This window comes from Parambassis ranga, chromosome 1 (genome assembly GCF_900634625.1).
Source record: "Parambassis ranga chromosome 1, fParRan2.1, whole genome shotgun sequence".
Lineage (NCBI taxonomy): Eukaryota > Metazoa > Chordata > Actinopteri > Ambassidae > Parambassis > Parambassis ranga.
The window spans coordinates 5,840,195-5,866,288 of NC_041022.1; the positions used below are offsets into that span (position 1 = coordinate 5,840,195).

The 26,094-nt window shown below is 42.4% G+C and overlaps 2 protein-coding genes across 2 annotated transcripts; both read right to left on the reverse strand.

Annotated features, from left to right (window-relative positions):
* Positions 1–3,217: 3,217 nt before the first annotated feature.
* On the reverse strand, positions 3,218–7,577 carry LOC114446629 (keratin, type I cytoskeletal 19-like). The gene is made up of 10 exons (XM_028422337.1): positions 7,557–7,577; positions 6,074–6,373; positions 5,322–5,447; positions 5,112–5,194; positions 4,860–5,016; positions 4,596–4,757; positions 4,386–4,508; positions 3,608–3,837; positions 3,485–3,519; positions 3,218–3,404 (listed from the first exon to the last, which is right to left on the reverse strand). The coding sequence occupies exons 1-10, from the start codon at positions 7,575–7,577 to the stop codon at positions 3,298–3,300; spliced, it is 1,344 nt and encodes a 447-aa protein (XP_028278138.1). The 3' UTR covers positions 3,218–3,297.
* Positions 7,578–10,150: 2,573 nt separating this feature from the next.
* Positions 10,151–25,526, reverse strand: hap1 (huntingtin associated protein 1). The gene is made up of 17 exons (XM_028422466.1): positions 25,522–25,526; positions 25,203–25,210; positions 24,845–25,156; positions 24,468–24,656; positions 17,077–17,153; positions 16,759–16,875; positions 16,572–16,666; positions 15,925–16,033; positions 15,761–15,839; positions 15,550–15,680; positions 15,369–15,443; positions 15,056–15,267; positions 13,886–14,104; positions 13,459–13,796; positions 13,083–13,271; positions 12,834–12,936; positions 10,151–11,945 (listed from the first exon to the last, which is right to left on the reverse strand). Exons 1-17 carry the CDS (start codon positions 25,524–25,526, stop codon positions 11,525–11,527), a joined length of 2,679 nt encoding a protein of 892 aa, XP_028278267.1. The 3' UTR covers positions 10,151–11,524.
* Between the last annotated feature and the right edge of the window lie 568 nt (positions 25,527–26,094).

Genomic DNA, 26,094 nt, shown 5'->3' on the forward strand with positions numbered 1-26,094 from the left:
GCAGGGCAGGGATAACTCAAGGAGAGGCTAATAGTAGAGCCACTGTAGTGGCTGGGTGCACCCCTTTGGATGCATCATGCGATAAATGTTCTACCACTCCCCCCCTTGGCTTTACTTACCTTGGCTGTGCACAGTGTTATGTTTGCAGGTGAGCTGAGTGATGAAAGGTGGTGGTGGTGGAGCAGGGTGCGGCTGTGATCGTAATGTGTGAAATATGAATTGTTGTAACTGAAATGCTGAGTTCCCTGAGAGGAAACTACAGCTGATGTAGAAGACAAGTTAACCCTCAGTGATCCTGTCTGCTGCACACACACACTGTTAGTGGGGGTGTACTCATTTTGTTTCTTTTTTTTTTTGCCAAAACCCATTTCAGTAAATCTTTTCTGACATGTTTACAGCGTCACATAGTCCATGCACTTTTCAGTGGAATTTCTCAGAATGTAAAAGGCCTCTTCAAGTCTGAGTACGAAGTGCTCGCTCTCACACAGATAACCGCAGCCTGTGAGGAGAACAGGAACAGTATGTTTGAAATATTTTGTGTTCTCTCTCCCTGTCTCTCTCTCTCCCTTCTGCAGGTTTCTTTGGGTCTGGCCCTTGGGTCTGGCCCTCTGACTGACCCAACACCCCATGTTTGTCTTCTGTAATGTGTGATGTTTGCTGCGTTTGTTCCTCTCTCTGCGTCTTTCATCCACTCTGTTTTGTCTACCTTCTCTTCTCCTCCTTCACCCAATCATCCATCAGCAGGACGGTCCCCAACCTTATAAGTCGGGTCCTGCTCAAGGTGTTAATGGGGAGTTTTTGCCTTAAATTGCCAGGCTAAGGCTGAATTGAAGTAAAACATGTTGCGATGTGAGTGAGGGTGTGTGTCTGTCCTCTGTGTGTGCCAACATTAAAACAGTACACCACCTTGAATCTCGTGCAGGAGGGGAAGCGTGGGATGCAGACATTTGTGGTGTATGTGTTTAACAATGTTCCTCTGCTTGCATGTGTGTGTTTTAATTTGATTTCAGGCCCGGACTGGTTTCTGCTGCATCATGTGATATCCTGCAGCTATCGGTCACACCCTTTACACCCAAAAAGTATTTTTGCAAAGTCTGCCAGGTCTGGAAACGTACAGAATAATGAGCCCGAGCTGATCTACAGACACTTTTTCAACTGTTTAACAGAGTATATAAATAATCCAGACGCTGCATTGTCTCCACATTAACTAACCGAATAAAGAGAACATGTGGATGCGATTAAACCTTTAATTGTTAATGTTGTGGAGTTAATGGATATAATTGTAGTCAGATGAGGGGAAACTTCCTCACTGGACACAGATAGTGCTTCATTTTCCGCAAATCAAACTGCAGTTCCTGGAGTGCCACTTGAGACCGACTCCCAAAGTAAGATTTAGTCTCTTTTGATTAAGTGACTCGATAAAATGTAATTAAAAAATAAAGGTACGCATTAAGTGTTGACCACTTTGAATGACAGGCTTCCTGCCTACATAACTGCCGTCCTCCTCAGCTCCACTCATGCTCCATGTCTTTGACTGTATTTGGACTAACCAGTAGTTTAGGCAGACTTGGGTGCTTGAAAACTCTTCACTGAAGGTTTTTTCATCTTTAGTCACAGATTTTGATACAAATAGTCAAAACACCAGCAACATCTCCATCAGTCTGACATATACCCACATCCCCCCAGTTCCTTAAACATCTTTGCCAATTTTGAGTCCTCAGTTAACCTAACATGCACCAAGGCATGCAAACTCCACACACACACAGAGGGCCTCGCCAGATGGAACCAGGAACCCCCTTTGCTCTGTAGCAACAGTGCTAACCACTGCACCACCACACCACGCCATACACAACACAAGAAAATATGAAATGGTACAAGTAGCACAGATGATGGATGGAAGTGTTTTAGAACACAGAATGTTGGATAACAGCCCTACAGCATGAAAAGTATGAAGAAGCATGCAGCCAGGAGAGCTCATTTCCAACATGTCTGACTGAGGGGTAACAGACTTTCATAAACTTAACTTATAAAACATGGAACAACAAGCATGTTCCAGCCATGGCTAGATTTAGATGACATTTAATAACCGTAATGATAAAGAATGTGAGAAGGATGAAGCACACAGGCAGTGAAAGGAAGCCAGGCTTACATGTTGAGTCACTTACTAAGAAATGAATGAATCATTAATCTTTGGAGAAATCAAGCCTGCACTTGATTTTACTCCACCTTAACAGAGAAAGTAACCAGTGAAGTTAATCAAAACACATTTTTACTTTTCATACATCAGATTTATATCAGATTTAAGCTTCTTTTTTTGAATATATCTGTGCATAGTTTTTACCACAGTGTATTGCTCTGTGAGTAAGTTTCCTCCTGTGCAGCAACAATCTGTTTCCACTTAAGCAAACTAAGGTTATACAATCACCTGAGGCTGCGCCAGGACTCCACTATTCACAGAGCGAGTGAAAGGTGACACCTGGTGGTCATATGGTGAATTACAACCTAAACATCCTCTAAAATGAATTCTTTGACATATTAGGTACATAACATCAGGCCAGTCCTCATCAACAGGCTCATTTTAATCACTAATCGATTGTCAACAGACTGACAATTGAACTTTTTTAACTTTTTTTTAACTTCTGTGTGCATTTGCTTGTTTAAAATTTGAAAACTTCATTCCAGCTCATCACGTCGCACCAACGCAGAAAAGCAATAAAAAAATCATCATGTTTGTTTTTCAATTCATATTTTTGGTTCCATACTTGACCAACGGGAGAAGATCAGCACCTGCAGCAATTTTAAAGTAACCCCATTAAAGAAGCAAAGTAAATACAGAATGTTGTTTTTTTATTTTATTTTAAAGGTAGGGTAGGAGATTTCATTCTGATGCACTTTTTGTTAAATTAGTGTAACTTCTCTTTACAATCCGATAGCAACCAATTAGTTCGGCAGTTTCGCATTAAAACAAAGAATATGAATTATCTGTGGAAGCTATAAAACGCTAAAAACATCAGCCAATCCTCCGGGTGGACCCTGTGCGGAGTATTGGCTGGTTGTCACTCTCTTCCCGCTTTGCGCGCACCAGAGAGGTACGTGCATGATGGCCGAAGTCACAGACCGCAGCTCGTCTTCAGGTAATGCGCGTCCATATAATTGGGAGGCGTGGCTTCGGGGTGAGCTCCGAGAGAAAGGGGCGTGTGTTTACTTTGAAAATCTGGCTGACTCTCACTGAGTTTTCAAAATCTCCTACCCTACCTTTAACCAATGAATAAAGAGTTGGCAGTGGCTGCAGTGCTGTTACTGAATGGTCTCCACTTCAATGTCCGTAGAGGAAGACACCACCTTTCCATCAACGATTTCCTCCACGATGGTCTTCACACGCTTCTCAATGTGGGGTTTAGTTTCTGCAGAGGACAAAAACACGGTCTGACTGCAGTGCTTGGAGACTCATTCACAGAAAGCAGTGAACCACCGATGCTCTTACCCTCCACTTGTGTCACTTTGCTGATGATCACAGCTCTGTGGAGCGATTACACATCATTATAAAACAGATTTCTTTGATTTGTTAAACTTCATCTTAGGATAGAAAGACATTGTAGTGTCTCACTTCTTCTGCTCAAAGCTCTCTCCTCCCAGCAGCCTCCTGTATTCATCAATCTCCTCCTGAAGCCTATCTTTGATGTGCATGAGGTGCTGGTAATCGAGCTTCTGCTGTGTCCGTGAGGCATTCAGCTGCTGCAGCTCGTCCTCCAGCCTGGTAACAGTCAGCTGCAGATGTTTGACCTGAGCCTTGTATTGCAAAGAAACTTCTTGCAAATTCTGCTGCAGGCACCAAATCTGCAGGACGGACAGGAGTGATATCACAAGAGCTTCATGAACAGGACAGTGTCAGGACCACATCAGCATATATGGGATTTTGCATGAGGCCTGTTTTGAAACAACCTTCTGGGGCCACGACTGACTCTCTTGTGACGGACAGTTGGCTGATCTTTAGCTTTTTTTATAGTTTATAAGCAGAGAAGAGTGAAAAACTGTTTTGTAGAGCAGCTGTATCTACAGCATGTGGAGCTCTCAGTGTTTTCCAAGGTTGGACACATCTGTGTGCATAATGAAAATGTCAATTTTACAGCTACAGATTTACAGCTTTATAACTGTTATACTCCAAGACTATGTTTTAAATTAGAGTTCTCTCTACTTCTACTTATGTCTGTGCTGTTTCCATTCTAAATGAACCCACAGAAATGTGACAGGATTGTAACAGAGATGGTTGGGCTGCTGTCTGCTGAACTCCTTTGCAGATGTCCTAGCCTTTTTCAATGTGCATGTATGTGTAAAAAGTGTGTGATCAGGTGATCCCAGACCATTAACCTGTGTGTTGGTTTTACCTTGGCGAGGATGCTTTGTCTCTGTATCTCCAAACTATTATAGGAGCTCCTCAGATCTGACACCTTTCCATGAAGCTCCTTGTCCACCTCGTAGACCTCAATGCTAGGTCTAAGGTCTGTCACCTTTCCACAAGTACACACAACACAGTTAACAGATTTCGGTCCTCATCATACTTCTGACATTCTGAGGTGAAATGTCCTGAACCTCACCTTAGACTGGAACCATATCTCGAGGTCCTTCTGGTTCTTTTCCATCCGACTTTCATACTGTGCCCTCATTTCCTGCAGAACTTTGTTCAGATCAACAGAGATTCCGGCATTCACGTCCACCGTCACAGATCCGCCACACTGGTTCCTCAGTTGGTCTATCTCCTGCAAAAATAAAGGACCATTTAAATCTTGTGCTCTTATGGGAGTCTGCCACCAACAGGTGGCGCCACTGCACTTGGAATCAAACTCTAGACATTGTCTCACCTCCATGTGGCTGAGCTTCATGCTGGCTAACTCCGACTTTATGCTTTCAAACTGGAGCTCCAGATCGCTGATGTTCAGCGTCAGGGTGTCCCGGTTTCCTCGCAGATGTAGGACATCAGCCTCCGCCACCGAGCGAAGGTTCAGCTCCATCTCATATCTGCAGAGGAAAGTCATTAAAGTCAGAATTAAGAAAAAAGATGATTTCAGAAGATGCTGTAAACATTTTGTTTCTTGATAAGACATTAAACCTACTTTGTTTTAAAGTCTAACGCTGCCATGCGAGCGTTGTCAGTGTGCAGAAGGATTCTGTTGTTGTCCAACGTTTGTTTTCCAATCTAAGTGTGAAGAGGGGGAAATGCAAACAAAATGTCACTGTGCAGACTGCCTACCATCATTCTAATGCACATTTCTGCTCTTTCTTATAAACAGTTGTCAGTGTTTTTGTGATCATGTGAGCGGTACCTCAGCCTGCAGGTCAGCGATGCTGGCGAAGTAGCTTGCGTAGTTGTTGTAATTGATAGTTTTCTTCGTGCAGAACTCACTGATCTGCAGCTCCAGCTGCCTGTTCTCTGTCTCCAGAGCGCGAACCTGCACACGCAGCCAGGTTCAGTCAACTTCTCACTCACCACTCCTCCAAACAATGTAAATGTAATGACTACATATCATGTCCACAACGAAATCTGAGAAAAAAAGGTCTGTTCTCTGCTTTCTCCATGGATTCTAATCCTGTTTTTCATTTGTAGCCCCTTGTGACATCAAAAGGGGTTTGCACTTAAAGGCGCAGGCACAAAGCAAAATACATGTATTGATCGATGATTGATTAATGATATAAAAATATTGTTATAACTGATTTATTGTGCTAATTTAGCATATTTCATTGATTCAATTTGCTGTAAATCAGATTAACAGCATTACTTTATTTATTAATGCCACCACTCCTTCAGAAATAGACAATGAGGCTACTTTAGTAGATTACAGTAAATACATTTTTACAACTGTGCTCTGACCTGCTTCAGCCAACAAAAACATTTCCAGATGTCACCAAATATCAAGGTTAATTTGCTGTTATTGTCACAATGCAAACTGCTTGTAAACTCACTCTAATGTGATTCTAAATACTGTACATGTCTAAATATCTTCATATTTTTATATTTAATTGTAGTACAATGTGTCCATTAGTGGTGATGATACCTGCCATCATGATCAGGACTTACCTTGTCCAGGTACGAGCCCAGGCGGTCGTTGAGGTTCTGCATCATCACCTTCTCATCACCAAATATCCCGATGTCTCCGACCAGGCCCTGGGACCCTGCAGAGGAGTACCAGTTGGACTGAGAGATGCGGGTCCCGTAGCCTCCGGCTCCTCCATGCACGCTGGGTGAACGGCTCTGAAAGCCAGTGGAGATGCGTCTGCTGGATGACAGCGACTGCTGGATGACAGACATGGTGAGAGGAGGAGATGACTTGGTCAGGTGGTGCACCGAGCTGAAGAGTCCAGGAGGAGTGACTCTGTCCTGGTCCCAGGGGGCTTTTATAGGACTTTAAGGGGAAGGAGCCAGCATCAGGTTACATGTCATAACATGTGTGGAATGCAGATAATGTTTTTTTTAAAAAATACTCATTAGGTGTGTGCAGCAGCATTAGTTACGCTTCGTGATCGACAGGTCGACTGACAGGTTGGGCAGCTTAAAATGTCAAAGAAGCTGATGAAAATAGTTAATGGAGCAAGCTCTCACTTTGGCAGACTTGCACGTAAAAAAATCTTTTAAAGTGACTGCAGCGGTCTGCTGCACCCGATTATTGTTTGCATTATTGATTGATTGTTCATGATTCATCCATTGATGAACTGATGAAACAAGTGAAAAACTTTCATTCATTGACTAATGGTTTCAGATTTAAAGCATATAATGAGCACGTAGATGATGATGAAGATGGCAGAAGAAAAGCATGAATGAAATCTTCCCAGTTTGGATGAATTGGCCTCTTCTGAACTCACTCCACCTGATGCAGAGGAGAGGAGCTGGGTTACCATTGTAACCAGTAAGCAGGTCTTAGAAACGATCTAGGGGCCACAAGTAAACCTGCTCTTTGTCCTCACAGCAACATATACACCAGACAGGTGGTTCCTCTTTTCTGCTATCAGCAGATTATTCCTGTCCTCTTCAATAAATCACAGGCAGCAGACAGAAGAACTGTCAAACATTTGTTGGCACAGCAGGGCTGTGAACTCCAGGCCACCATCCAACCTTCACCGAAACAATACGTCACGCCTTTTTTACAGGAATCTTACCAAAATTCCTAAAATGATTAACGTGCGATATACATCTCAATCTGCTGCGACACACCCAGACAGGTAAACACAGATAACAGATAACACTTTGTACAGTAGAAATATGCAGCTCCGACTTTCACTAACAACCATCATTAACAAACAAGCATTTAAACTTGAGATTATGTGTCAACAACATTTATTTATAAGCCTCCAGCATGTGGTGTTCAAGTGAGTCTAATCATTTGGTTTTAACAACAGCTGCCCAAACGGCATCTTTCAATATCAAAGTGTTCAGCTGAATGCAGCAGAGAGGCTGCAGCTGCAGCTGAGCTGATGACAGCAGCTGTATGTATGCCTGAGGGAGCTTCTGTTTGCATTACAAGACACAAAGTGGGACTAAAAGTCTGCAGGGGACCTTCTCTGACCCTCTCTTCATCCTGGTACATGTCGGCTCTACTGTAACAGCTGGCTGAGCATGGCAATACAGAAACTCCTCTCTCTCCTCTCTTCCTAATAATGCTGACTGGACAACATCATTAAAAAATGTTCCTGTAGTATAACAGGTCCTGGTGTATTTTTAACTTCAGGACCATTCAGCTTGATCCTGTCATACATGATGATCATTGGTTTTGAAGTCACACTGAGAATGAAAAGTGTTTCATTTCATCAACCACTTCTCTTCTTGCTTTCTGCAGTGCCACAGAATACATTGTTTTATTATAACCTTGCAGCAGCTGCACAAGGAAGTAAACACATGACTGAAAAAACACAAAGAAACATCTATAAATACAACAATCTGCTGCAGCCGTGCCTGATAATCTGTGTGTGTGTGTAAATGTGACCTTTGGCTGGGCGGGGTGCGTGCATCGTGTGTTGTCTCAGATTTGGCGGATGGGCGTGGGTCGTCTCAGACTGGACAAATTGTAAATGATTACACCTGTGTCTCTGCAGCGCAGCACAACCAGGTGACATTCCAACCACCTGCAGGACCGACTCTCAGCCGTTCAATTGGCAGCTCGCATTTGTTCATTTAAGCCATTGTGTGCAGATGAATGTGTGCACTTGTGTTGCTGTTGCTCCTCAGCTGAAATGTAATAAAGGTTGTTTATGTGTTATTTATGTATTATTGACAGATACTTAACCCATGTGTCGTATTATTCCTGCTAATTGTCTGTTTACACAGTTTTGAGGTGTGTTGATTTTTTTTTTGTTTGTCTGAAAAATTCAATAACAATACTCCGTGATGTCTCTCATCAGAAATCATGTTGTGGTGACATATGAAAATTCAATCAGCTTCATGTAGGAACTCTACGCAACTACAACCAACATTCATATATCGCTGCACACTACATGCATCCACTATATGACAAACACTACAGCACCACAGAGGAGGATGCCATAAGACTTTACATCCAGTCATGCTGCACTCTTTTCAGTGATGACACCGAATAAGGACGATTAATATGCATATACAGTCCTTACAAGGACAGTAATTTACTGACATACCAATGCCAGCTTCCTGCCTCCTCCAATCACCTGCCATGTATCGTCCTTTTTCTTTAACAGTGCAACCTCTCAGAAGACTGGTATTAAGTTACAAAAGCAGAGTTAAGACCTGGATCTGTTCATCTGCAAACAGCTCTACAAACCACAGGGAGAATATGATTATTTGATTTTTTTGGGGGTGAACTGTCCCTTTAAGCATCACAGACTGTCAGGGGAACCTGGATGCACACAAACCGGGCCACTTGTAGGAAATCTATACTACAGCAGTAATGCAATAGAGATCTGATGTATTTCTACTAAAAGGGTTGTGTGCATGTCATCTGGTAAGTACAGGCCACAGCCTGATGAGGGTGGAAACCACCTCCACCAAGTCCTGTGGGATATAACTGTCCAGCTGAAGGCGTTCTGTTATGTATGATTGTTGGATTAATGGTAACTGCTAAAGCTCAGAATGATCAGGGGAAAACCTGCGTCTTCACGTGTCCACACAGTTACATCAGATTTGTGTTGGTTGAAACAGGCTGTAAAGGAGTATTGGATTTCTTCTCTAAACACATCGAGCTGTTTTATTGTTATTGCAGTGCAACAAAAGCTTCCTTCAAATAAGTCAAAAGCATAATGACGGCTTTCTCCATGTCGAGGTGTATCACTTCCTGTACGCACATCCTTTCAGTGTACCCATCTCCCAATCAATGCAAGGCTCAGCACTGAACACTGTTATCAGTCTTTGATTTTCAGACCTCACATCAAACTATATAAACAGCCCGACCTGCTCACAACTAACACATCTGCAGCAGAGGCGACGCTCGTCCAGGACTCACAGGTGCAGCAACTTTGTCTTTACTGAGTGCTTATATTTAAACTTACTTTAACAAGAATCATTTTCTCTTTTCACACACAGACATGTCAGGAAAAGTTATGGTGGTATTTGCACTGCTGCTTGTGCTGCTTGTGAGCAGTGCAGCCTCCTCCTCCTCCTCCTCACCTGTAGAGGCTGAAGAGACAAACATCCTGCAGCAGCTCATGGCCAAACAGGAGGAGACAGCTAGAGACCCGGCCATCAGACAGAAGCCTCGGATTCACGGTGCTCGGGCGGCGAGACGGGCACACCTGTCAGATGATGAGAGAGAGATTATGGCCAAACAGATAGCGCATGCAATTTCAGGTATGCTGTGGGTGTGAAAGTTGTTTGTATGGCGTGATATGAGGGCAGAGGTTCTAGAGAAATGCTCTGGATATGTGTGTTCTGAAGCCGTGTGTGTGTGGTTTATGTAGGACTGATCTGTTCACAGAGGTGATGAACTCTGACTGCATGTCAGATCGGGACTACCAGGGCTGGGTGGACTTTGGACGCCGCCGGGACGCAGAATGAGGGGCCTGAGATCTCACACACAACCTGCTTTCTGTTCAGATTTTATAAACCTGTTTAACTTTAGAAATAAACAATTCTGCAGAATTATCACCTCAGTCTCAACTTGCAGATCTGTATCTGGATGGAAATTCAAGGTTTTATTTATACACACGTTGACATGACGCTAACACAGATGACAGCAGTAGTGCAGAGAAACAGTGGTTTGGTTGATTTGTCAGAACACATTTTTTTTTTGTTTACAATCTGTGTTTATGATTTCTTCCCTTTTTTAATCCACAGTATCCTATGCCTTTTTTGCTACAGTTGATTGTTCAGAAAGAAACATGCTGTTTGAATAATTATTACTCTGCTACAGGTTTTAAATACATACAGTTAAATGCCCAACACGACTTTTTATCAAATTGAAATCCCAGCAGCGTCCCGATGACATGAAATACAGCAGATTTATACAAGCAGGATTTTCAGTCAACACATATTGCTTCAAAAAAAAAACAACAAAAGAAAAAACATTAGCTGTCTGTGCTGCAGTACAATGAACCCGATTTGGTTTTTGAGTGATGTTTGGCTCAGAGTGAATTCCAGCTCAGAGGTGATGTCTGTAAGTGCGTGTGTGCGTGAGAGAGTTCAGTCATCATGTCTTCTGACCGTTGTTAGTCCACAGTGCTTCTTGAACAGTGTTTTATATACAGCATGCGTTTTTTTTCCTCAGTGTAGTGATAAACAAGCAAGAAGACCAGAAAGTAATTTAGTGCATTTTTAAAGTTCTTCAGTGTGACAGTACAGGTTCGGTTTAGAAGAGGATTAGTGCCACTGTAACAAAAAAAATTCTAAAATTCTGATGATTTTTTTCTCTCAGAATTAAAAAACTTTTTATTTCAATTCTTATTTTAAGAATAAATAAAAAATCTAAATAAACTAAGAATAAGAATTCTGAGGTTAAAAAAAACTGATTTCTAATTTTTTTTTTTTTATTTAAATCTTAATTCTGGCAAAAAAAGGTAGAATATCTGACTTTTTCCTGAGCATTATTAAGATTTTAACATTTATTTTTTACAGTAGTCCTAATCCTCTTCTACAGTTTGGTTTGTGGTTCCAACTGTTTCATTACTATAACACATAGCAAATGTTTCACTTTGGACACAAAACAAAAAAACAAAAAAACAGTGATGAGGTTTTAAAAACCAGAAATGGGGCAAACTGTAAAATGCGAAACACAGTATAAAACTTTTTTTTCCTTTATAGTGATGCTTTTTTATATGTGTGTGCGTGTGTGTGTTAAAAGAAGCAACATGTGAGTCTCGTGATCAGGTGTTCGTCCTGAGATGAAGATGTCTCACACACACAAAACAACAACCTACGAGTTCATAGAAAAAGATCCTGTTCTGTACACTACCAACAACACAAATTATGGCTCTAGCACATCATGTGGCTTTAAGGTTTGAAGACACGGGGTGCTGTGGTGGGTCCTGAATGCAAAGTCACTATGGTGAATGAGAGAAAGCGGTGAGCACAGCGTCACACTTTGGGAGGATGAGTGACTGCTTCTCTCTCTTTGCCCCTGCGGCTCATCATCCCCCAGGCTGCCACTCTGTGCAGCCCGAGGTTCTGCAGCTTCTCCACCAAGTTCAAGCTAAAAAGGTTCATCCTCCCCTCGTTATCCGTGGATGAGCCGCCGCCTCTGTCTCTCCCTGTGAGGCGTGACTGTTCAGTACTGTGGCTGTGGTGCAGTCTGTGGTGGGGATGAGGTGAGGCTGAGATGCCGTGCTCTTGCAGGAGCTGCAGGAGTCCCAGTGATGATGATGTGGTTCGATTAGCGGCGGCGGCGGTGGTGGTGGTGGTGGTCAGGCCTCCCCGGCCAAAGTGCTGCTGGTGGGAAGGAGATGAAGTGCTCACGTGCTCACAGTTCCGACAAGATGGCAGGCCGAAAGAGTGAAGGCTGCCGACAAGAAAACAAAGAATGATGAGAACGAAAGAAACGACACAACAGCAGAGATACATTCATGCAAAACATCTACTGGTTAGTTCAGTGTCAACATCACGAGCTGGATAAACATCATTGTTAGTAAGGCAGTGCTGATGAAACAGGATCTGGTGGTTCTGCTGAGATGACACCTAGAAATGGCAAGAGACATTAAAAAGTGAAGAGCAGATGCAGCAGCGTTCAGTCAGGCGTTAGTATGAGGTCAAACACCACAGAAGCAGAATCCTAAAGTAATAACATCAAATGGGTATTTGTACCATTACGTCCTTTACTGTGGGTATGATTCCCCACCGTTTGTGTCATGAAGAGGTAAATTTGCTGTTTTTTCAATCCACTCAGAAAGCGTTTTGCCAGTTTGCTGCCCAGCTGTGATCGTAGCTGCACTACATGAACCTGATGTTGGTTACTTTGAAAAATTAGCTGATGAGCATCCAGCTCACGTCTGATTTGGATGCTAACATCTGATTGCAGAAGTGTGACTTGTTCATGCTATTGTTAACATTAGCCAAGCATTCAGAGTGCATCCATCCATAACAATGAGCTCTTACTTTCCCCTGAAGGCTCCTTTTAGAGTTGGACAAAGAGCCTCGACAGACGTTTTCTGAGGGGGGTAGAAATTTAAAATTAAGAGAAATAAAAATGCAGGATTTAAAGACGGGAGATTTGAAATATCCAACGTGTCACTGCAAGAAAATCTTCAAGTTAATCAACTGCTCAGAAGCTATATTTCATCGCATGTTTAACATCAGTATCACAGCTGGAAATCCTGAAACTTAGTTGGAGCTGTGAAAAAAACGCCAACGTCACAAACAGATACAGGAAACGTCTACAGTACACTCTTACCTAGTGGAGAAGGAGGGGATGAGTAGGGAGGGTTGGAGAACTTGGCAGGTGGTAATGGTATGTGTGGGAAAGGTCTGAGGGAGGTTGGGACCTGATGGAGAGACTGCGAGGTCATGGAGGGAGAAACACACAATCAACTACACATGAAGGAAAACACACACAATCTAATCAGGCTCTACAGGATCAATGAAAATGAAAACTACATGAATTCTGGGTAAAGGAGCAGAAATGATGTGTGTTCGCACTCACCCATGCCATGAGCTCCAGAGAGCAGTGAGAGGTCCGGTTCATCCTCCTCCAGGTCGTTCAGGCTGTACACATGCTGGATGTCCACCTCAAGCTCCCTGAAGTCTTTCGTCAGGACGCCCGGGCGCGGGTGCAGGATGCCACCCAGGTTTGGTTTGGCCAGCTGCTGCCACTGATGCAGAGTCACGGAGCCTGAAGGAGAGCGAGCCAGAAGGGACTGCAGCTGAGTTTGTCAGCACGGTACAGATACATACTGTAGATACACACATGTTTCTTCTGCATATTAACTGCTAGTTTTACTTTTGCAATCAGTGATGTAATGAGCATGACACTATGACTAGTGTCCAAGACAATGATGAGGCAAAGCTGAAGCGTTTACCTTCCAGAGGTTTGACAATCTGCAAGCGGTCTGGCAGGTAGGACCGTGATCCTCCTGAGGAGCCACAGGAGTGCCGTGAGCTACCGTTGGAGTAGTTGGTGCCCGTGGAAGCTGCCGGGCTTGAGGCCAGGCTGTCATTTGGTGTCAGGAAGCCACTGGATCCATCTCCCTCCTCAGAGTTTGCTGCCAAGGCACGGAGTTTCCGCTCCCGCTCCACGTCAAAGAATGGCCGCTCAGAGCAGTGGTTCTGCTGGCGGGCAGAGAGGCTGCGCAGCGCAGCTTCGAGGTCCTGGCCTCCCGGCGTGCCTGGCTGACCCAGACGTTTGGGCCCACTAATACTGCAGGGAGAGGGAAATCATCTTTTTATATATTGCTATGCTATATGAAATAATCTAAAACAACTGTTTCAATAATAGTGCGAGCTCACCTGTTTTCTTCTTTCTGGCCATGGTTGGAGCTGGGCTTGTCCTCCAGGTTAAGGCTGGCGTTGTCAGAGCCGTAGTAGCTGGTTCGGGGGGTGCTGTTGCAACTGGACCGTGTCGACACCGGGCTGGACCCTGGCAGGCCTGGCGAGTGGCACAGAGACCGCAACCTCCCAGCCTTATTTACCACCTTCACTGTTTCGAACACACGCCATGGGTGGTTTCTGCCAGAGCATACAGGATGTGGGTGAATATTCATCTTCATGCAAACTCATCAGAAAGATGCAGAACAGGGTCACAGTTATCACCACAGGCATGTCGTGACACACTCAGAATGAGCATGATGCTTTAAGTGTAACACATGAATTCACAAGCTTCCATTAACCTTCTATTGATTCACAGTATACATGCAAGGCAATTTTTAATACAGATAATTTAATTAACATCTGCTTTTTGTATCATTGGAGCCTCAATCTAGTGACAAATCAAATCTGTCACCAGTTCAGAAAGCATCACATTTATCTGTGTTTATTTTTTGTCCTTTGAAATCCTACACATTGGGACTGTGTGCCTAGCAACATACACAAAAAGCTTTATAACTGATCTGGAAACTGTTACTAACATTGTTGAAAAAGTTTGTTTACAAGACACAAAACTCAAACATAATACTCATACTGTTTCATATATTCAACCACTGTCCGCTATTTCCTCACAAACAACATGTGGAGAGCCAATACTGCAGGAAAACCCAAGAGAAACCACATGGTAAGGTTTTCTCATCAGACTATAATTATCATTGTTATAAACTTTTGGTTTTATCTGAACCAAAGCTTTGTCTCAGTTGCATTCTGGCCAAGACAGGCATACATAGATATATCAATTTGTAAACATGGTTTTTTACTTTAATGGCAGACCATTAATACCTGCCAGATTTAAAGCAACTTTAGAAGGACTGTGTTTAGTTTATTGCGTTGTAAAAGAAGTGAAACTACAAGCTTCTATAGGCTTCTATGACGTCAATGACTTTTGCTCCAGGCACCTTAGTTATCCAAACTTTATGTCACTATTCATGATCAACACGTTTCCAACAGTTCAAGTGTAAAGTGACCAATAATAACTAGAGAACGTGGATGAGAGCTGTACAGAAACAAGGATATTTAGTGTGACAGACTGACTTGTACTCTGAGGGAGCGGCTGTGTCCAGGCCTTTGCGGAAGGTTCCTTCTATCTCTGCTGCCAAAGAGTCCATGGGGAGGACAGAGGTCAGCGCAGTGTACCGCTGCACCGTGCTGTTAGGCAGGCTCTTGTTTCGCAGATTTTTGATGTCCTCTCGGGCCTCATGGAGCATGTCCTCGCACTCTGAGTATTTGTCCTGCAAGTCCTTCAGCTGCAGATGTGCGCGGAGACAAATTTGGTGTAAGAAGATGCAAAACAAAAAGCTAAGTACAAATGTGAAAGCAATCACTGAGAATATAAAAAGTGTCTTGCCTCTGATTTAAGTTTGAGCTGGCTTTCACGGGAGGCACTCAGCTGCTGGTTCAGCTCTTCGTTCTCATTGACAAGCTAGACAGATGCAGAAGACGTAGGACAGTTTTAAGTATTACATTGAACCATTTAAGAATCAAATTGTACCATCACACAGCATGTACTGTATGTGTGAGCATCTCACCCCTTTGCAGCGGGCCTGCAGGTCTACGATCTGTGCGAGCAGTGAGCTGATCTCCTCCTGCTGGCGGACACAATCCTCTACTTTCCGTGCTAACTCTTCTGACAGATCCACAACTTGCTTATTGACAGATGCTGAAACACACAATTAGGACACATTAACACACCTATACCTAAGTTATACTTCTAATCTGAATGAAGCCTAAAACACTTACAGAGCTCTTCCACGCACACCATCATCAGCTCCTGTTCTTGCTCCTCATAGTTGCTCGTCTCAGTTGAGAGCTCATTGGCCTGCAGAAACAACATCAGAGTGAACAGCCTGCACTGAGCTGGGAGCGTGTATGCTGCACATAATCCCATGATTTTTCATGCATACCTCTAATCTCAGTTTGCGGTTTTCATCCTCCAAACCCTTCAGTTTCTGCTGCAGGAAGTCGTAGTGGACGAAGTTGCTGAGAGAACTGCATGATTCGTTCCTTTTAATTCTACATAAAGAAAAAGATCTGCATTAAAAAAGTCTTTGTTTTTAATCTGTGAAGACAGAAGTGAGGAGGAAATCAACTATAGAAAACAACCTGTTGTTGCACACAGCGGTTTGTCAGGTGGGTAATGAGTAAACATCGATGAGCTGTTGTAATGATTAACTGCTGATGGGGCGGAGTTTGCAAAAAAGCTTAGCTGGAACCACTGAGAGGATCAGTGGAGATGTTGTGACGTGTGTTTACTCACACACACACACAAAACCTCTAAGCAACAATAAAACGATGCACATCATTCCTCGTGTACAGTGAGGGATCATCAACAATAAGGGGCGTGTTTTAGATGAGGTTTCTTCTACAGGCAACTATACAATGCTAGTTGATACAGTGATCTAACTTGATCAAGAAAAACAATTTTCTTTGTGTTTTAATTGTGAAAATTAATGTAAATACTGCAGATGTTCATGCTGGTAAACACATCTACTGAACATGGCGGTGTCTCATATATATTCATGCATGTTCTGTTGTGCACCCGTGTACTCACGGTGAGTGCGCCTGAGCGTTCTCTATCTCCTCAGTACTTGCATAGAACTGGAGGAGGTCATCTCGCATAGAGAGCTCATGGCGAAGCTGAGCAATCTGAAATATCAGGATCAGTCAGGATAACTAAGTAGTGACATCTTACTCAGATGAGTAGAGCTGTGACCACGCAGAGGGAGGCTTGTTTTTACCTCCTCCTTAGCGATTTCGAGCTGTTCATCCAGCAGTCCATTGCGAGCTGTCAGTTCTTGGTTTTGCTTCAGGAGGGACTGACCAATCCGCGCCGCTAACTCCAGATCTCGTTCTTTCTGCAAAAACATGAACAAATAAAGATTTATTGTAAACTCAGTTACATAATCAAAATTTCAGGACCAAATTGAATTACCCCCCACCCCTCCCATCTAATCCCAACCAGAGTGCTGAGGCGGGTGATAAACAGTGATGGTCAGTGAGGCAGATGAATTTAATCCCTTCTAATCCCATTCATCTGCTGGGTGTCTCTCTCTTACCTCCTCCAGCAGGTGGGTGACTGCCTTGATGTCATGATACGTCTTGGTGACCTGGCCCACTCTGTCTGAGCACAGCACTGGGGGAAGGAGGGAGAGAGGGATTTAATGAATGGAGTAGCCAATTACACAGAGAGGACACAGCCTTGGTAACAATGGGATGGAAATAGAGGTTAGCCTTTGTCATTTTTAACTGATCATTTTAATTTCAACAAACAACTGAGCAAACCAAAATTACTACACACAAAAAAAACAATGAAAGATGTTAATGTTAGATTTTTATCTTTATTTCTTTCATTTTTAAACAAGTTTCTGGCTCTTTGGTGCATTTCTGAATGTAAAGTTCTGACTTCTTATTCATAGAGTACATGGTCAGATAAAATTTTCCATTTGATATTTATCTGATCTACACACTCAGATGAAAAACAATACTCTAAGTTTTCTCAGCTACAGACCATAACAACTCCATGTAGAGCCAGCCAGATAACGATCCTCTTAGCGTGATCCTTGTTAGCCCAGATAAGACGCCCATTAAGACCTCATACTCTTGGACACCAATATAGCTCATCGGCTAAACTGATAAAGTGGTCACACCTATGAAAATATACAGCGTTGAAGGGATCAAAGTATTGACCTGCAACTTTGTTTAAGTGCATTGGACATAAACAAATCAAAGTCAACAAGGCTTAAGGAAGAGATTAATTAGACATTTATTCAGGACAGTTCAAATCTATCATTGATGTGGATGGATTCCTTTATTAAAGTAAATCACATACTGTAATTCACAGTTTATTGCTTTGACAAATGTGGCATGTTACACATTTACAATTTTATGTTTAACTTACGTGTTGGTATTTTTATTGTATCCACTCACCCAATAAAACACTTACACACTTTTAACACTGTTTATGCAGAATCTTCCTCATCATGCCCCCCAGTTTAAATGAATCCTCTAAGACATCATCAGTTGCATAATCAGGCTTCAGTGGAAAATCTTAGCTGCACTAAAGAGACGGGAAGCTGCCATACAGCAAACTAATTAGACGGAGATCCCTGAATTTGGCCTGGAGACACAGTGATTGGATAGCTGTATCAGTATCTAATCAGCCTAATGGAAAGAACCTGTCCAAGGACTGCACTGTAAAGTATACTGTACAGTGGGCACCACTACACAGGATATCTCAGTGATTTATTGTTAGATGGAGGTTGTACTTCTACCTATAGACAACTCTTAAAAAGTTAAATCTGGGACACCAACATGATAAATGATGTTGGGGACCTTGTAAATTTATTTAATCTCTCTCTGTTGGCTGAGAACCAGGTCGCTGGCAGGATGTCTCGTCCCTTTTGAAGGACACTGCAGCAGGACAAATGCGCCTAAAAGCCCAATCTTCAATAAAAAGGTAAATCAAGCGCAGTGCTTTTACACTGCCTGCAGTCAGCCCATTTTAAATATTTCTAATCATTTAACATAAATCCTGTGAATGAAACCATTATAATACTAAACTCCATCCGATCTAAACATCAGGCTCTACAACTGCAACCAAAACAGACACAGAGACGTCAAGGACAATACTGAAGTTCAATCGAAAATCGTTTTGTTGCTGCAAAATTTAAAGTACAACAACATAACACACTATCCACCTTCAACTCTCACCAGCCTTCCTGATAAACTAAAGGGTAATTGAGTAACTATCCAAACACACACTATAAATTAACAAAGGTCAATCAGATATAAGTCCTCAACTTTCTCAAATCCTATTGTCCTAAATGGGATTGCAGTGCCTGTGCAAAAAGAAAGGTAGAAGGTGTACGTGTACGTACACACACACACACACACACACACACATACACAAATATTCAAACAAAAGTAATTTATTATATTAAAATGTAATATACTACGCATTTCTGCCAGCTAGCCACACAAATACTAACGTGATCATATTACTTTTGATATTTCAGTGTATCTTAAATGGCTTACTGTGCACCTTATTGGACGCAGCCAGAACACCTGATCTATTTACTAATGACCTGACTGCCACAGCACAGAGCAGATCAATAAGAAAAGTGTCGCTATGCCAGCTAGAGGTTTTAAGGTCTGGGATGAGCTAAATCCTGGAGGGCACCACGAGCTGGCCTAATGCAGTTGCTACGGATAAACCTTGCTGACTTAGGTTTACTTATGACGTACGCTATGTTGTCGGGATCAGACAGACATGGATGAGCTGAGAGTGACCCCAAACTGATCTATATAGTCCTGAATGGGCGGACTTGACAAGATTGGCAGGCAGGAGCTAAAAATTGGTCCCTGAGTAAATCTGTGCAGACATAGCAGCAATGAAATCCCTTTAAATAAATATGTGGATTAATGACTAATATCTGGATGTTTCTAGAGCAAGATTCTAGTGTAATAGGCATAACTGCAAAATACACAAAGCAAGCAGAAATAACACATTATTAAGGTATAGTTTAGCTTGTGGACACCATGCTACATGATGCACTATGGCGTGCCGCTTTTCTGGAAGGGTTCCCATGTCGCAGTATCCGTGCCGATCTCAAACACATGCCAAGTTAGACAAAGAGCACCCCACACAGAGGGGAAACAGAAGAGGCTCCCTGCTCACCGTAATCATTTAATTATTACAGAAAAAGCATATTTTCTACCAGCTCATATGTTCCAATAGTCTCACATTGTTTCATTGCTTTGCTGGATATAACCCAGGGCAGCATCAGCACTGTGAGTCTACCTGCAGCTGTTGTGTCTTCAGCTCAGCCACTCCAACAACCAGCAGTTATTTGTAAACTGACCTGACCTCCATATAATAAAAACAAAATTAAAATTCTAAAGGGTTGGCAAGACTGCTTACATGTACACACAGCTTGATGCTGCGGCAGTGTGCGTGAGATGAACACACACACACACACACAGACTCAGTGACCTTCACCACTCTCAGAGAAAACATTCAAGCTGAATATCTTTATAAAAACTTTCATGCTGAATGAAACTGAATGACGTCAAACTAAAACTAGCACTTCGTTAAATATGTATCTATCCTTATTTGCATGATGTAGCTACCGTGACATCACTGCACACAGCGGCCACACACTATTAAGTATTAAAGCGCTTAGATAACAAACACATGACAACATGACACTCCAGCTAACAAAGTGTGACTTGGATCCAGAATGAACACATAAACCCTGACACATTACTTTTAAAATGTTCTTGACTTTCCTTTCTGTGCATGAACTCTCCCCTGCATGCCACCTCCTTTTTATTATTCCCTGTCACATCACCACCCGCTCTCACCTTGTGTCACTTCCCTGCAAAGGTTGTCATTGTTGTTATTGTTATTGCTGTTGTGAAGTAGCTTCTCGTCCTCTACGAGTTCATCCCCTGCAAGACTGGACTTCTCTTCTTCTTCCTCCTCAGATGCCGAGGAGCTCCACACCTCCATGGTGAAAGAAGAAAAACCGTCCTCCGTCTCTCCTTCCATGTGTTAAATCCCTTCTTATTCTTCCTCCTCAGATTCTACTGTCAGCTGTGCTGTGACACACCAGTTGTGTCTCTGCCATGATTCTGCTGCAGTCTGTTTGTGTGTGTAGAGGGACAACAGTATCCACTAGTCTACATGAGTGGGTGTGTTTGTGTGTGCAAGAGAATCTGAGCTGCTTGGTGTTAATATATAATCCCTCAGACTGTAAGGGCCATCTGTCGTCATGCCTGCCACCGTTCACCTGGCCACGTTGGACTACCGGGTAAGAAAGAGGGGAGAGGAGGAGGAGGGGTAAAGGAGGAAATAAAATCTGAACCATGAGCAGCTACAGCTGATTAGCCACACTGACCTTATCCAGTCATTGAAAAATAATTAAAATGTCACTGTAAGTAAAAAATTAAACTAGAGTGGGGAAAGCGATGAGGTTACAAAGGATGCTGCACAAAGCCCACCCTCCCCTGTGAACTGACAGAGATGGTAGGTTCCGCCCACGTCAATGGCTGCTCTCTTCTCCACAGATACGTAATGCTGGATGGAGAGAGGGCTCTGCATAACACTGGTGCAGACAGAGACACACCCACAGGGGTCTTATGGAGGGAAACGTCTGCATGCTTTAAGAATGAATCAATATTTGGAATTAATCCAAAATAACTGGGGGCAATTTTTAGTTAATTTTTGTGATAAAAATGAACTCATGTTCAGAATGTTGCTGCAATACATAGTTAGAAATATATTGATATTCCATGTTTTGTTTTTTATCCTAGTTTTATTCTAGTCACAACACAATGAGGCAAATTCCTGTGATGTCTAATGATCCAGTCATTCTACACCCCATGCTCATCTTCACTGCCCTCTCTGATGCCCTGTGTCCTTGCACATTGCCACCTCAGACACAGCAGCTTCTTGCAATAAAATATTAACCTCCTCATTCATTTTTCATCCACAAACGGACACTTTGCAGGTCAATTGCTGCGCGCGAGAGACAGCAGAGACAAAACGTTTACTATCTGTGCTGCTATCCCATGCAAATCTTTGAGCACATTGTGTAACCACTTAAAGTCATTAGTATAACAGTATAACTAAAATTTCTGCAGGTTAAATAGAAGGCTATAAGGAAGTAATGTTTTGAGGACTTTGCCCACAATAACAACATGAAAGACGTGACAACTGTACCGTACATCCTCAAAGAAGGAAAACAGAGCTTTCAGTTTGCCTTATAAATCATAGCACACATATTCACAGCTTCAATGATTTGATGTTGACCTTGAGTATATTTACTAAGGGCTTTTTCTCTGGCATAAGCCATTATCATTGATAAATATTTGTGTGAGAGGGAACACCCCTGAAAGGTCATTTGCCAGCTAGTTTTGGCTTCTACGGAAAGAGGCACACAGTACTCATGTTCCTGAATGAGGGTATAAACAGTCATTACTTATTAAAGATGAGACATGCTCTACCTGCAGTCAGTTAACTCCCAAGTGCAAGAGCAAGGCACACAGGAGGTCATGGTTTCTAACTTACCCCAGAGAGAACGTCTCTCTGCTGCACTGAATGTCTGAGTATTTCACATTGTTCTTGAGGACCAGTGGGTCAGCAGATCAATATTGTGCCATACATTCTAGTCAAATGCTTCTATAATTTGTGTTCTCAAAACTAAACTTGTTTTTGATATTCAGAGAAAGTGGTGTTTATACAATATATAGTTATTAACACTGAAACAACAGGCTCCATACAAAGTAATGAAGTAATGAACTCAAAGATTTTATATGTTCAGTAAATCTTAGAGGAACTAAAAAGGAAAGTTCAACACTACTAGAAAACCACTAGCCATTTGGTCTGAGTATTGATTATTGCAGATTTATGACTAAATCTACTCAGTGACAGATTTACCCAGCTGGTAGGGTGCTACATATTTTATTTAGTATATGGCTATGCCTGACATATGCATGTCTAGAGACCACAAAATGTCAACAAAAGGAGGTGGAGGTAGCTGTAGCTCTGCTCCAGACTTTCACCTAGAAAGCTGAGGTCTGTTGCTTTGTTTTATTTAAGTGCTTTATGACCCATCTAAAATGTTATGTCACATAATAAACGCTTGGTGAAGTTTCAGAAAAGGGTTCAAACCCTTTTTAACAAGGCAAAACTGTCCAGTGTCTTTATGTTAAGGAGTCCTGCCCAAGACAACATATTTCACATGCCTGCTATTAATTAAGGCTGCAGATACTGGTCCTTTAAATGAACTAGAACTGAACTGTCTACCTCTACATGTTCTTCAGGTTAAGATGGACCTTGAAATATGTAACAATTTAATCATAAAGCTTGTTTTAGTAACTAATAGTGATAGACACACACAAAATCAGTACAAGACCAGAATTAAATACGTCGAACAGCAGAGGAAAGAGTTACCCACACTAAAAAGAACACTAAAGGCTGACACCATATGCCACCCGCTAAACAGAGGCCAACACAGCAGCATGGCACAGCCTGGCACAGCCTGCATGGATCAGGTTAGTCTGTTCTGTTGCTGGTAGTAACATGTGGCCTGGCATCCACTACAGTCAGCCTGTCTAGCAGCTCAACAGGGACACAACCATAGAATCAGATCAGCAGACTCTACCAGGTGCTGTGATATCTGATACACATAGTAGTGGGCCTAATTATTTATTTAAACAAAAATTGTATTCCAAATACAACACAGGAGAAACAGACAATCATGACATCAAGACAAACAACTGCAATCCTCATTCATCAACTGCAGTTTACATCAGAAAACAGACCAGAGCGAACACATGCAGCTTTTCAGCAGGTAAGGTTTAGACGCATGCGCCCCGTATCACCTTAAAGGTCTAGACAACAGGTGCATCTAATTATAAACTGTTTCAGGGTTGCTACAGCAACCAACATGCCAACATTGTCACCGTGATGTCAGAGCGGCCACTGGGGCATTGAGTCTGTGGAAACTGCTTAGGAAGCCAAGTAACAACAGGTTAATCGGCTTGGTGACATTTGCGACTCAAAATGTGGCACCTAACTGACAAGTGTGTGTAGAGGGGGTGAGGAGTGGGAGTGGAGATTAGGCTCCACATTATGATCAAACACACAAACAAACATCAAAGTTCATTTTCCATTTCCTCCTTGAATTACACTGAATTAAAAACATATACCGGTATTAATAAAAGTGACAACTGGTTCTCATTCTGGCCAAGCCTCCGCCAAGCTCATACTGGACATTAAGACGTTTCATTGTAGACAGACAATTATATGTTTCTACTCATAAATCCATAACCGAATATACAATTATAAACAAAATCATTCAACAGAATACTTAGTAGAAAATATTCGTCTTTAGGCTGTAACTCATTTAGCCTCAGCATCTGCAGCCCAGGGGTTTTGCAAAGTGTATCTAGCACCTCTGTCTGCAGCTGTATGGTCAACTATAAAACATCTATATATTTAGGAGACTGAAAACAGGCACATCCTCACAATAATGTTCATGTTCCTTCAGCAGGAAGCTGTTGTGATCCAGTGCTTGGTTAACCATCAAAAGTGATAAATAAACAAACCTTAATGTTTTACTTGTTCAAAGACTGAACCTGAAAAGAAAGGCTAACAAGAATGTAAACTCAGTTTGCTATTAGTGTTGGGACAGCCCCTGTCTTATAATGACTTCCCTGTGAAGATACTTCACTTGTCATTTTGTTCATGCAGTTTTAGAACCAAGACAGCCGAGACAAAACTAACAGAAACACCAGAAACACAACACAAAAATACGAAGGGTAAAATGTCATTTAAAAAACATGACATGGGGAATAATTTTAATAAATCACAGAGCCTGATATTTGTGATTCCACCATGTATTTGCCACACTAAATGTTAAATGAAGATAAAACTACTTACAGAAGTACTTGAACGTCTCTTCAATCTGCTCATGTGTGAGTCCCAGGACGACTTCTGGTGGCAGCAGAGGGGTGTGCAGCCAGTCATCATTGTCATATCCAAACACACTGTCTGCTCGAAGAGTGTAGTTGGGCTTTCCTTCTGATAGGAGACTCACTATCTCCAGCTCTGGCAGGTCTGAACATAGGTCTGAGAGTGCCGGTTTGTGTGTACAAGTGGTATAAAGATTTATGCAAAAGAGAAAAACAAAAGGCAGCAGATTAACAACCACAACTAGGCTGATACTGTCTGTCACCTGCAGTAGCACACTGCCCTCTACTGATGAATGTATGGACCTACACAACACTCTCACACAACATTAATGAAAGATGAATCACCTGTTATAGTGGACACATCATGGTAGGGTCTTTGGACCGGGTCTCTGAGGTTCCCCGGTGAAGCAAAGTGAAGAGGTTGGGGGTCCAGCTCGAGGGCCCCCGGTGCCTCCTCCTGCCCCTCATGGAGGGAGAAGTCTGACGGGGAGTCCAGATGGGCCTGTGGGGGCCAGGAGGGAGGAGAAGGAGAAACTCGAGGAGAAGAGCAGAAGGGAGGGACAGGAGGGTGGGACAGCTTGACTTCGGCTGGAGGGTTCAGCGTGAAGGCAAACTCACAGCTGGGTGCCCCACAGTGAGCCTGAAGCCCACTGTTAGCTCAGGGTGACAGCACAGGCGTCCAGGGCATTGGGCTCAAACTGACGTTGATGACTACAGAGGAACAGAGAAAAGAAAAGAAGTGTTACTTTTTTATTAATATATGGTGCTTAATTGTGCAGGATGTACACACAAACAATGCCTTGTCTGCTGTATGGTGTGATAACAGGTTTGCTTTCGGCCCTGTAAGTGTATCTGTCTTTACAGTCAACACATACAAAATAACATCTCTGACACTTAACTGTAGTCAGAAATTTGGATCATAGGATAATATTTTCAATGTGTGCATCCTTATACTGTGCAGCACTCCATTCACTAAATACAGGTGATATCATAAAAAGCAGATTCTCCACTACAGCTCAAACCCCATGGTTTCATGGTTTTCCTCACTCAAAATTAGCTTTTGAGAGCTGACTGCATGAAAATGATCATCAGCAGTCTTCATAGAGTACATGAGTCTGTGTTATATGTTGTTTCAAAGAATATTTTCCTGTTATTTTTAACTATTTGATAAAAAATATTATTCATACTTTTTTGTTCTCTTTGGTATTTATTGATATTTTTCTTCAAAAACTCCCAAAAATAAACTTTTTATTTGATTACAGACTCTTTCAGTGTCAACACACAAAGCAGGGCCTGGCCTCCGGTCTGTGTCTTGAAGATACAGTTACTGCTGCACAAAGATCAGGTTTCTCAACATCACATGACACTGACTGTATAAATTCAGCAAGAGGTAATACTTGCAAAATACCAATCCAGACCTGCCATTCTTTTCAGTGAAGTTTCTGACATATTCCACCCGACAACAACAAGCACATCTATGCCATCGACTTTGTATACTTGGGGGAAAACAACACAGTAAAAGAACTAAATAAAAATTAATACATTTCCAAATTCTTTATCATATTCACAGAGAATGAAAATATCCTCACACAGTT

Bases quoted from the DNA above. Each gene is read 5' to 3' on its own strand.
- LOC114446629 (XM_028422337.1), bottom strand. From the start codon at position 7,577: ATGTACCAGGATGAAGAGAGG. The intron at 4,758-4,859 runs GTGAGACAATGT...TTATTTTTGCAG, and splicing joins TGAAGCTCAGCCACATGGAG to GAGATAGACCAACTGAGGAA. The intron at 3,405-3,484 runs GTAAGAGCATCG...TGTCCTCTGCAG, and splicing joins CAAAGTGACACAAGTGGAGG to AAACTAAACCCCACATTGAG.
- hap1 (XM_028422466.1), bottom strand. The intron at 16,876-17,076 runs GTAAGAGAGAGA...ATGTTTTTGCAG, and splicing joins TCACCCACCTGCTGGAGGAG to AAAGAACGAGATCTGGAGTT. The intron at 16,667-16,758 runs GTAAAAACAAGC...CTGATATTTCAG, and splicing joins TCGAAATCGCTAAGGAGGAG to ATTGCTCAGCTTCGCCATGA.